The sequence below is a fragment of the Anas platyrhynchos genome, chromosome 11 (assembly GCF_047663525.1).
Source record: "Anas platyrhynchos isolate ZD024472 breed Pekin duck chromosome 11, IASCAAS_PekinDuck_T2T, whole genome shotgun sequence".
NCBI classification, from domain to species: Eukaryota; Metazoa; Chordata; class Aves; order Anseriformes; family Anatidae; genus Anas; species Anas platyrhynchos.
In genome coordinates this window covers 16,966,054-16,976,281 of record NC_092597.1, presented here as the reverse complement: position 1 = coordinate 16,976,281, position 10,228 = coordinate 16,966,054, and the positions used below count along the sequence as shown (strand labels likewise).

The 10,228-nt window shown below is 59.6% G+C and overlaps 1 protein-coding gene across 2 annotated transcripts; it reads right to left on the bottom strand.

Annotated features, from left to right (window-relative positions):
* Positions 1 to 550: 550 nt before the first annotated feature.
* Positions 551 to 9,764, bottom strand: KIF7 (kinesin family member 7). 2 transcript variants are annotated; one of them, XM_072043592.1, is made up of 18 exons: positions 9,407 to 9,764; positions 8,745 to 8,945; positions 8,193 to 8,610; positions 6,880 to 7,411; positions 6,397 to 6,534; positions 6,031 to 6,258; positions 5,457 to 5,653; positions 5,106 to 5,215; positions 4,693 to 4,827; positions 4,117 to 4,319; positions 3,821 to 4,018; positions 3,442 to 3,567; positions 2,841 to 3,017; positions 2,358 to 2,573; positions 1,962 to 2,168; positions 1,651 to 1,849; positions 1,419 to 1,568; positions 551 to 1,330 (listed from the first exon to the last, which is right to left on the bottom strand). In XM_072043592.1, the coding sequence occupies exons 1-18, from the start codon at positions 9,708 to 9,710 to the stop codon at positions 984 to 986; spliced, it is 4,086 nt and encodes a 1,361-aa protein (XP_071899693.1). In that variant the 5' UTR covers positions 9,711 to 9,764; the 3' UTR covers positions 551 to 983. The 2 variants fall into 2 exon arrangements, with proteins under 2 accessions (XP_071899693.1, XP_038040942.2); XM_038185014.2 differs by having other exon boundaries at positions 5,457 to 5,629.
* Between the last annotated feature and the right edge of the window lie 464 nt (positions 9,765 to 10,228).

Sequence of the window (10,228 nt, the reverse complement as noted above, 5' to 3'; positions counted from 1 at the left end):
TGAGATCAGGTGATTTGTACTTCCCCTTCCCGGCTTTTAACTCAGTTTATGTTATACCTCAAGATTTGAAATGGTAATTGTGGTAGAGGTGCTCACAACTTCAACTGAAGTGGGGGCTTGCTTCTGGTCAGGAGTCCCCCATCGTTAAAGCAGGTACCCAGGCCTTCACGTGAATGGGGTCAGTGCCAAGGCACAGGACTGTATTTAACCTCCCCTGCAGCTGGAAGGGAACACTGCTTTATTTAAAGCCCTTTATAGGCAGGAATGGAAAATGACGTTGACCCAGGGCTGCTTTTATCCTGGATGCTTCAATTACACTGCTGTCTGGAGCTGCTTTTCCTACTTCATGTAGGAAGCCTACCAGCTCAGGCTCTGTGGGCAGAGGAAATGCTGAACTCCTGACTGGAAAGCAGTGTTGTGAACAGGTATTTGTCATGGTTATTCCGAGCGCTTATAGAAGCAGGTACGCTAGATCCCATGCAGTGAGCGGTAAATAAACTCCTTTCCTGCATACCTCAAGTAAATGACCACTGCAGCCTCTGGCAACTGCTTCATAAAACTCACTCTGCTTTATTAGAAAAGTTACAAAAAGTTCCTACAAAAACCTATTTACAAATTCCCCAAAACTGCTGAGCATCACCCTCAGGCTGCTAGGGCTGAGCAAGCCCTGCGGCAGGGGCTTCCAAACTGTAAACAAGTTCTTAGTGTCAGAGGCCAGGGCAGGAGCCATTTCCCCTGTCCCGGTGTTCAAGCTGCAGCGGGTGCAGGAGGAGAGGCGTTGGGTAAGTGCTGTCCTGCGTGGCAGCAACATGGAGTGTGAGCTGTCCTGCACCTTTCATGCTTGTTTCCCTTACAGAAGTCCTGTCTTTTTCTTCCTTGGGTATCTGAAATGTAACAGCGTTGTAGCCAGGCTGGCGTAGGGGGCAGAAAGGCTCCTGTCAGCAGTACCCACTCCTTCCTGCAGGGTAGCATGAAGCCTATGCCTAGAGTGGGTTTTTCCTGACGTCGATCATGGCTGGGTGGTGCGGCATGGGGCTCACGTTCAGGCTGGCTCGGCGGGGCTCCCAGCGGGGCTTGGCGGGAGGGAGGCCCCGGGGCAGCTGCACCTCGTGGGGCTGCCCAGCCCTGAGTGAGTGCTCTGCGTCCCTCCGGGGGTCCCCGGGGCTGTCGCTGGGCAGGGAAGAACGGCGCCAGGTGGATGGCAACGGGGCGTGCACCAGGTCCCTGCTCTCGTCCCGCAGGCGGTGGCTTTCTTCAGTGGCAGCCAGAGGCACGGGCAGCTCCCCAGGGCTGGGCTCCTCGCAGGGCCCGTGCGTGTTTCTCTCCATGCCTGCAGGGAAAGAGACGAGCATCAGGATCTCCACTCAAAGCCCTGCCTTGAGCGTGGTAGGGAAGGCAAATCCCAAACCTCCTCTCACCTTTGGGCCCTCCCGGCTGGAGACTCAAGCTGCTCAGCCTCTGGCTCAGCTCCTGGTTTGCCCGCAGGTAGCGGCTCAGCTCCTTTTCCAGCAGCTGGATCCTCCCCTCGTACTGCAGCTTGCTGCTGGCCAGCCCCTCGTCCATGTGCTCTGTGAAGGGAAACCGAGGCCACTGCCAGCTCTGAAGCACGCGAGCGGCGTCGCTGCCGCCTGCAGGGAGCTGGGCGGTTACCGCGGCTCTGCTGGAGCAGCAGCTGCACGCTCTGCTCGTGCTCCTTCTGCTGCAGCGTCAGCTGCCGGTCCGTCTCCAGGCGCTGCCGCTCCAAGGCCACCTCCAGCCAGTGCACCAGCTGCTGCTGCTCCTCCAGCTGCATCTCCAGCTCCGAGAAGGCGATGTGCTGCCGGTGCTGCTCCTCCCGCAGCGTCACCACCTGCCGGAGGAACAGCTCAGCTCCCGCCTCGCCCCGCTGTGCCTCCACCAGTTTCCTCGATGAGGAAAACAAGAGGTTGGTCAGCCCCTAAGGATCCCCCCGGCGCTCCCACCTTGTCGAAGTACTTGCAGAGCAGAGCCCGGGTCTCGGAGGAGGAGAGGTAGCTGAGCTTGGCCATGAGGTTCATCTCGCACTGGGACAGCAGGCTGGCCGAGGCCCGCAGGACTCGCTGCCTGCACGTGATGGACTCGTTCTTGTACTCGATGGCTGCGTCCAGAGCCTCGATGGCCTCGTCCAGCTGGAACAAGATCCGTTCTTCCTGCCGGGGCAGAGCTGCAGTTACCAAAGAGCAAAGGGTTTGCTGCCTAACCCCTGCCCTCGAGCTTTTTCATCTCCTGGCCAAGACAACGCTGATGGGAGGTTGGGATCTGCCTGGTTTGGGGATGCAGAGGAGCATCTGCTGCTGGCCCCGTGCTCAGATCTTTACCTCCAACCCAAGAAGAGGTACCTCTGGGGACAGCAGGGTGCCCTGGCGCAGCTTGTTGTCGAGCTCCAGCCTCTGCTTGAGCAGCTGGTCCTTCTCCTGCCGCAGGCTGTTGATCTCCTGGCGGATCTGCTGCTGGTCGTGGGCGCTGCCGTGCCGCAGTTGCCCGCTCTTCTCAGTCAGCTCCTTTTCCAGGTGCTCCAGGCGGCTGGACACACGCACGATGTCGTCTGTCAGTGCCTGCAGCAGAAGATACTCGATGGAGCTGCTCCAAAGAAAAGCCCCCAGCCCCTTTCCACCCCCTCCATAGGTCAAGTGACCCCCACGCACACATAAGCCAAGGATTTCCAAAACAATGAAGTCAGAGGCCCAGCGCAAACAGGCTCTCTGATAGAGGCAGATTTTCCACCTGTTTTCCAACACCATCACCTAGCCTGGTTCTGCCAGACCCAGGACAGCACTGCTGGAAATCAAGTGAGGAGCAGAGGTGTCACGTTCTTGTCCTACCTGGCTGGAGCGCAGTCTCTTGCTCTCCAGGCCGTTCTTCTCCTGCAGCAGGGCTTCCTTCTTGGCCACGATAGCTTCACGCTTCCTCAGCTCATCCTCTAGCTCGTCTAGGGCCCGGCGCTGCTCGAGAACTTTATCCATCTCCATGTCCAGCCACTTCTTCTGCTCCTCAATTTTCTGAGGGAAGGAGGCAAAAAGCTCATGCATGTGTACAGACAGCAGCAGCGCCAGGACTGCTAGCCTGATGAGCAGGGAGGTTGACTCCATCTCTGCTAACCCAAACGGCCCAGACTTCACTGTTTTTATTCTCCTAGCTTGCCAAAACACAGAGCTGAGCCAAATCCCCAGCTGCCCAGGAGCCCCTGGGGGGCTACATCTCCCACCACCACCCTTCTGCGAGCAAACGCGATTTCACAGCTTCTCTACCGATGCTTCAGGAGAGATCCTGGCCCTGGAGATAAGACATGATTTAAGTCTTCTGCTACCAGATGCACGTGACATTATGGACTGTCCTCCTTAAGGGGAGGATGGATTTGTAACCAAGTGTGCTAGGTCTCGAGCTGAGGCACCAATGGATGAGGCAGGCTCACTGTGCCCGTACCTGCTGCTGCTCCAGGCTGATCACCGAGCCGTTGCTGCCGCTCCGCCGCTTCCTCTGGAAAGCTGCGATTTCCTCTGTTTTGATGCGCAGGATTTTCTGGTGCTGCTCGTGCTTCAGTTCCAGTTCCTGCATGGGAAGGAGCAACCGCTAGCCTCGAGGGGTGCACGCTGCTTGGGAACCGAGCACTGTGGGCTGCTGGATGGGTTATGCTCCCAGCCAGCTCTTTGGGAGCTCTTAAAAAAGAAATGCAGCGCCCACCACCCTCTCTCCAGCCTGATGCTGAGGATCACGGGCAGCATCAGAGCTACCTGCCCCTGCCCAGCCCATCCATCACCTTCACAAATGCAGCAGTCGCACAGCTGCTCCTGCCAGCTCCTACCTTGACGCGGTGCTGCCTCTTATTCATCTCGGCCTCCAGCCGCCGCTTCTGCTCGCTCTCCTCCCGCAGCCGCCGCTGCAGCTGGCCCTGCTGCCGCCGCATCAGCTGGATGTTCCTCTCCAGCTCCTGCACCCGCTTCTCGCTCTGCGCCGAAAGCGACACCAGCCTCTCTGTCGCCTGCTTCTTCTTGCACAGGACCTGCCCGGGGGTGAAACTGCTTGGTGGCCCCCGAGCCCTTGGCAGAGCGTCCCCAGCTCCCCTGGGGACAGAGCCAGGCGCCCTCCGTTCGCACCCACCTGTGCCTTGCTCTGCGCAGCTGCCACGCGCGTGCGGTACTCCTGCAGCTTGCGCTTCTCCCCGGGGTCCCACGGCTCTTTGCCCTCCAGCTCCTGGAGCTGCTTCTGGCTGTCGCTCAGCTCAGCCCGCACCTGCTCTGCCTCCTGCTCCAGCTCGCTGATCTTCTGGCAGTACTGCTTGTTCAGGGCCTGCGCGTCCTTGCCTGCAAGGCAGCCCCTCTGCAATGACCTCCAGCTCCCCTTCCCTCCCAGCCAGGCCAGACCTTTCCCCTCTGTCCAAATATTTTTGGCAGGTGGCTACAGACTGAGTGCAGGGACTTCAAGCCCTCCTCCTCCGGCTCCCTTCAGCAATTCTAGGCACGGGAATTTGGGCAGAAACCAAGGGGAAAGGTCTCAGGCAGCAGGAGGCAGAGAGAAGCAGTGCCCTGCTGCCTGCAGAAGGGATGGGGCACACGACAAGGAAAAGGGAGGATGGAAGCAGGGACCAAGCATCCCACCTAGGAGGAGATTTCACAGGGGATGTGTGCACGTTCCCCAACCACCCCCTGCTTATCTGCCTCTCCAGCTGCTCTGCACCTGTCTTAATGAGCTCTGTGATCAGCTCCTCCTTCATGCGGATGTTGATGGCCAGCTCTCGGATCTTCTGCTGTGCTTGCACCAGCCTCCACTCCGAGTCCTTCCCTGGAAGGCGCTCCTGCCTCCGGCAGGCCTCTGCAACACAGATTCCCAGATAAGGACTCTCCCATCCTAGCCAGGGGACAGAGGGACAGTTAGACCTCAGAGCTGTAGCCAAGAACCGCCCCAAGTCACCTGCTGCGTGCACCAGAGCAGGCAGCTTGTCCCACATCCCAGCAGGCCAAACCTCTCCCCAACAGAAGCAGTGAGAACGTTACCTGCTCCGCTTCGACCCCCGGGTTCAGCCCGGTGGGACGCAGTGCCCTCCTATCAGAAGGAAACCCCCAGTCCCACCACCTACGGTTGCCACTTGCCTTTTAGCAGCTCCAGCTGCTCTTCCTGCATCAGGCGGGGACTGCCTCCGCCCAGCTCCTCGCCCAGCTTGCTGCACGCCTCCCTCTTGCTCCAGCTCTGAATCCCATTTCTGGAAAGAACAGCACGTAAATCAGCTGGGGCTGCTCCCAGCAAGGACCCTGAGATCCACAAGAGTCAGAACAGACGCTGGTGAGCTCCCCAGAGAGCTGACAGCTGTCTCAGCAGCACCACTGACCCCACAAGCAGCATTTGCTTCTACACCCTATGCAGAGGAGGCTGAGCTCCCTGCTGCAGCACAGGCTCCCACAGCTCCCAGGGCAATGTAGGGTGCTGGGACAGCCTCAACTCACCGGCGCTGGCACAGGGACTGTTTCTGTTCCCACTCTTCCTCCTCTTCCGAGGAGAGCTCTGCCAGCTTCTCTGAGTCCTGGCTGAGCTCTCTCCTCAGCACCGTGTCTTTGACCTCTGCGCTGCTGGGCAGACGCTGCGTGTGATTCGGGTGACAGCCTGTCAGGTCCTCGTCCTGGAAGGAGGGATTGCTGTCAAGCTGTCGGGGCAGAGAATCGGAGAGGAAATGTGCCACAGGAGAGCCAGTGATGGCAAAAGCAGCTGAGTCTCAGCTGGGAATCACTATTAGGCACGCAGGAAAGCTACAAAACAGTGTTTGCAGGAGAACTGAGTTTTGCTAGAGGCAGACAGCTGCTGCTTAGAAGCTGAGCAAAGTCTAGGACCTGTCACTAATATCAAAGTAAGAGCCTCAGTTTGGAAGCTTGAGCTTTTCTCAAGACAAGAATCCTTCCTGGTGTGCATGCTGAGTGCAGCTTTGACCAGATTCATGCTCAGGGGTGGGAATAGCAGTTCCTATGCCAAAGGGAATCACAGCAAAAAGGCAGCAGCTCCTCAGGGGCAGACCTGTGCTCTCACCTTCCTACAGAGAACCCTTCCACTCTGCTCGGCAGGAAGGAGCCCCGAGGGAACCCCACAGAGGCCGTGGGACTGCGCAGCAGCCAGAGGGGCCGTGTGAGGTCTCTGGGTGGCAGTGACCAGGTGAAGGTCTTCCAGCAGTTCTGGCACACACAGGTTTGGCATGGCCATCTCCAGGCGCACGTGCAGCTCGGAGATCGTATCCTGCTGTTCCTGCAGTTTGTCGCTCTGAAAGCAACAAGAAAAATGTCATTACATACATGTGGATCCCAGATCTGCTGCACAGGAGCCCAAAGGCCGGGTTGTACCTGCCCTAATGCCTGGACTGGGGCAGGCCCAATTTATAAAAGCAGAGCCCAGAAATACCTGCAGTTTGTACTGCTCCATGGCATCCTCCAGGGCAGCCAGGAAGTCACGGTTCTCCTCCTCCAGGCGCTCCACTTGTCTCTGCAGCTTGGCCACGTGCTCGTCTTTGATGGACTCACACCCCTTCTCTGTGTTCACCTGTCCCCAAAATACAAGAGAGGCAATGTCAGCGTTCACCCTTGTCCATCCCTCCCTGTGCTGGCTTCCTTAAGGGCTCTGCAGGCACAGCTTTGCGGAGGTTTTGCTTGTGAAATCAGTCTCCCAGCTGCAGCTGAGACCAAGCTGTTGCTGCCTGCAACACGCTCTGGGAGCACCATGGCTTCCTTCCCCCCCTGCAGCCTCTTGGCCATGTTGCTTTTCCTCCACTCCCTCTCCTGCTCTTTCCACCACGTGCTGTGGCTGCTGCTCTCCACAGCAGCGGTGGGACAGGGGAACACCACCTCCTCCCCACCTCGGCGCTGAAACACCTCAAAGCCTCGTCACCTGGCCTTTTGCCAGCTTGGAGCCTCGTGCGTCGAGGCCCTGCTCTTCTGCGGAGGTGCTCTCGATGCCGCTATCCAGCCCGGCCGAGGTCAGCTCGCTCCTCTCGCTCTCCACCGCGCACAGCCACTCCTTCACCCGTAGGATCTGCTCCACCGTCAGGTTGCTGTCCTCCTGCAGCTCCGTCAGCAGCCGGTACGCGGCGTCCGTGCAGGTCCTGTAGTGAGTGCACTCAGCCAGCAGCCGAGCCGTGGGGTCCGGGGCGCTGCGTTTGGTGGTGTCGGAGCGGTTGATGATGCGGGTCTCTGAGCGGTGCCGCTGCTCCAGCGCCTTCTGCAGGTTCTTTATCTGCCGGTGAAGCTCCTCCACGTGCTCCGTCTCCTTGCGGCAGTTCACCACCGCCTTGTTCTGGATGTTCTGAGCTCGGCTGGCGTAGTTCAGCGTGTTGAGGCTCTCGTCGAAGTCGGAGGAGGAAGGGCTGACGCAGGCTATCATCACAGTCTGGGCATTCCCCCCCAGGGAGTCTTTCAGGATCCTGGGGGAAGCACAGACACAGGTGATTAAGCTAGCTGAAATGCAAAATAACGCAGGAACCCAAAGGTTTCCAGCCCTTTTCAAAGGTTTTCAAACCCAAGGAGAATGATGTTCTGGCTCTGCAGCCAGCTCAGCACTCTTGCAGTGAGCAGTGATTAAGCAGAGGACTCACAGTTTGCACCACGGCAAGTTTCCATCTGCGTAACGCCTGAAGCTGCGTGCTACCCAACTCTGCGTTCCTTGCTACGTGTGTGCTGCGAGGGAACGTGCTGGAGACTGCAAAGGGCACCTGCTCAAGCTAAAAACTAACTGCAGGGTGGCTCGTCACAGGCAAACCACCAAGCAAACAAAACAGAAGCATCTTTAGTCACTGCCAGGCAGGAATGGCCAGAACACCCCACTGCAGATTCAGTATCATGACTTAAGCAAGCCTCAAGCCTCCTCTTCTGCAGCACCACAACGAGCTGGCCTGAAATCGGTAGCTTGGCCTCACTGTTCTCAGCTTTCCCCACATGAAACCTCCCCCACAGGGCAGGCTCATGAAATGCCAAACCAGCAGAGCTCTCACAACCAAGCAGTCACACTGAGAGCCCTGGCGTGCGAGCAGAAGGGGTGACTCACCCTGCAAGCCCCTCTCAGTTAGCCTGGGGTCTCTGCCACCAAACCTGGCAGGCTGGGCATGGGAAAGGCCATCAGCTGGCCAGAAAGCCACAGAGAAGCATCACATCCCTCCTGCTGGGCCACCAGCCATGAGATTGTGGGGTCCCGGTCCCGATCTGTACCTGGTGATTTTGGAATCCCTGTAGGGGATGTGGCTGCTCTTCCTCCGAGGGTCCCCCAGGGCGCTGATGACGTTGCCCAAGGCCAGCAGCCCGCAGTTGATCTGGATGCTCTCCTTCAGCCTCTCCCCCGTGTTTCCAGTCTTCACAATCCGCTCTGAGCCCGCCAGGTCCACGAAGTGGAACTTGGAAACCAGGACCTGGCCCGAGGCGGGGACCGAGGGGTGGTTGTGGAGGGCGAGGCGGGTGAGGCGGCCGGCCCCGCGCCGCTGCTCCATCGTCACCGTGAAGATGGTGTGCGAGCGGCTCGACTGCGCGTTGATGTGGGTGGCTCCCGTGTGCTTGGCTGTGTTGCCCATCTCCAGCAGGCTCAGCACCTCGTCCAGCCCCTCCACCTCCGACTCCTTCACGCCGCTGAGCACTGCAACGGCAAACGGAGCCCTGGCCGTAAGGGATGGGCTACATGAGGAAGGCCTGGCCCTGCTTTCAGGTGCCTAAACCCAAAACGGCCTTGGGAACGGGGAGAAAAGGGAGCCCGAGAGCAGCCACACGTACCGACGTTCCCCTTGTCATCCTCGCGGATCTGGATGTCTTTGCTGGCCGTATCCACCTGCAGCAAGTCCCGAAACTCCTCCTTGTACACCTCCAGGTAGGACACCCGCACCGTGTAGTCAACCAGGTCGTTCTCGTCGATGAGCCTGAAGGTCTCGGCCATGGCTCGCGGGATGATGCCCTGCTCATCTTCGTTGATGGCAGCTGGCAGAGAGACACGGACACGGTTACAGGATGCAAATCCTACCCCAATTCTGTCCTGCATAGCAGTGGCAGATCCGAGCACACACTTCTTCCTGAGGTGCGTTACTGAGCCAGCACCGTGTCTGAGGCCGCAGTGTGCTTCGCTGTGAAACCAGCGTTGCTCCACAAACCTTCCTAGCTCAGAGAAGTTTGTGGTTTGTGCTCAGAGACTGCTTTTATCTGCCCCACTCGAGTTTTAAACCATTCTGCTTTTGCCTGAGGCAGCCCCCCAAACTGACAGAGCCCCCCGAGCGGCTGGGGAGCCGAAGGCAGCCTGGGGACGGGGACAAAACGCAGCGGGTGCGAGGCACGGAGACCACCGAGCATCCCGGGGGGGGGCTCTATGAGGGGACTGTGGGCAGCAGCCCCCCTCTGCCCCCTCACAGCCCCCCCCCCCGGCCCCGGGGCAGCCCGATACCCACCGACGCTGGCCTCGCCGATGGTGTACGTCTTGCCGGAGCCGGTCTGGCCGTAGGCGAAGACGGTGGCGTTGAAGCCCTGGAAGAAGGCTCTGAGCAGGGGCCGCACACAGGCGCTGTACACGGCCTCCTGCCCCGCCGCCTCGGGCAGCACGGCGGCGAAGCGAAAGCGGCGGCGGTGGCCCAGGGCCACCTCCCCGGTGGCGGCGTCGCCCCGCAGGCAGGGCCGGTGGCCCCGCAGCACCTCCTTGGGCAGCAGCGGCCGCACCCGCACCGCCACCCGCACCGCGGCCCCCTCCGGGGCCATGGCCGGGCCCGGCGCCGCTCCGCTCGGCTCCGCTCGGCTGGGCGCGGGGAGATGGCGTCAGGAGGAACCGCCCCGCACCGACACGGGGAGAGGGGACGGGATGGGATGGGGCCGGGACGGGGGGGTGAGGGGGGGAGGCTGCGAGGGGAGGGGGGGGGGGGGGGTGCCCCATCAGTCGTGAGATGCCCCAGAAGTCGTGATATATACCCCGTCGGTCATGAGATGCCCCGCCAGTCGTGATATAGCCCATCAATCGGGTTGTGAGATGCTCTGTCAGTTGTGAGATGCCCCATCTATCATGATATATACCCCGTCAGTCGTGAGATGCCCCACCAGTCGCGATATACCCCATCGGTCGTGAGATGCCCTGCCAGTTGTGATATAGCCCATCTATCACAATATACCCCACCAGCTGTGAGATGCCCCATTAGTCATGAGATACCCTGTTGGTTGTGATACACCCTGTCAGTTGTGAGATGCCCCACCACTTGTGAGATGCCCCATCTATCATGATATAC

What these genes read in the sequence shown, in the direction of transcription:
- KIF7 (XM_072043592.1), bottom strand. Translation starts at nt 9,710, where the DNA reads ATGGCCCCGGAGGGGGCCGCGGTGCGGGTGGCGGTGCGGGTGCGGCCG. An exon ending in GGATGACAAGGGGAACGTCG is followed by an intron (nt 8,611 to 8,744) that starts GTACGTGTGGCT and finishes TTGCCGTTGCAG; the next exon opens with TGCTCAGCGGCGTGAAGGAG. An exon ending in TCTGCAAGTACTTCGACAAG is followed by an intron (nt 1,850 to 1,961) that starts GTGGGAGCGCCG and finishes TTCCTCCGGCAG; the next exon opens with GTGGTGACGCTGCGGGAGGA.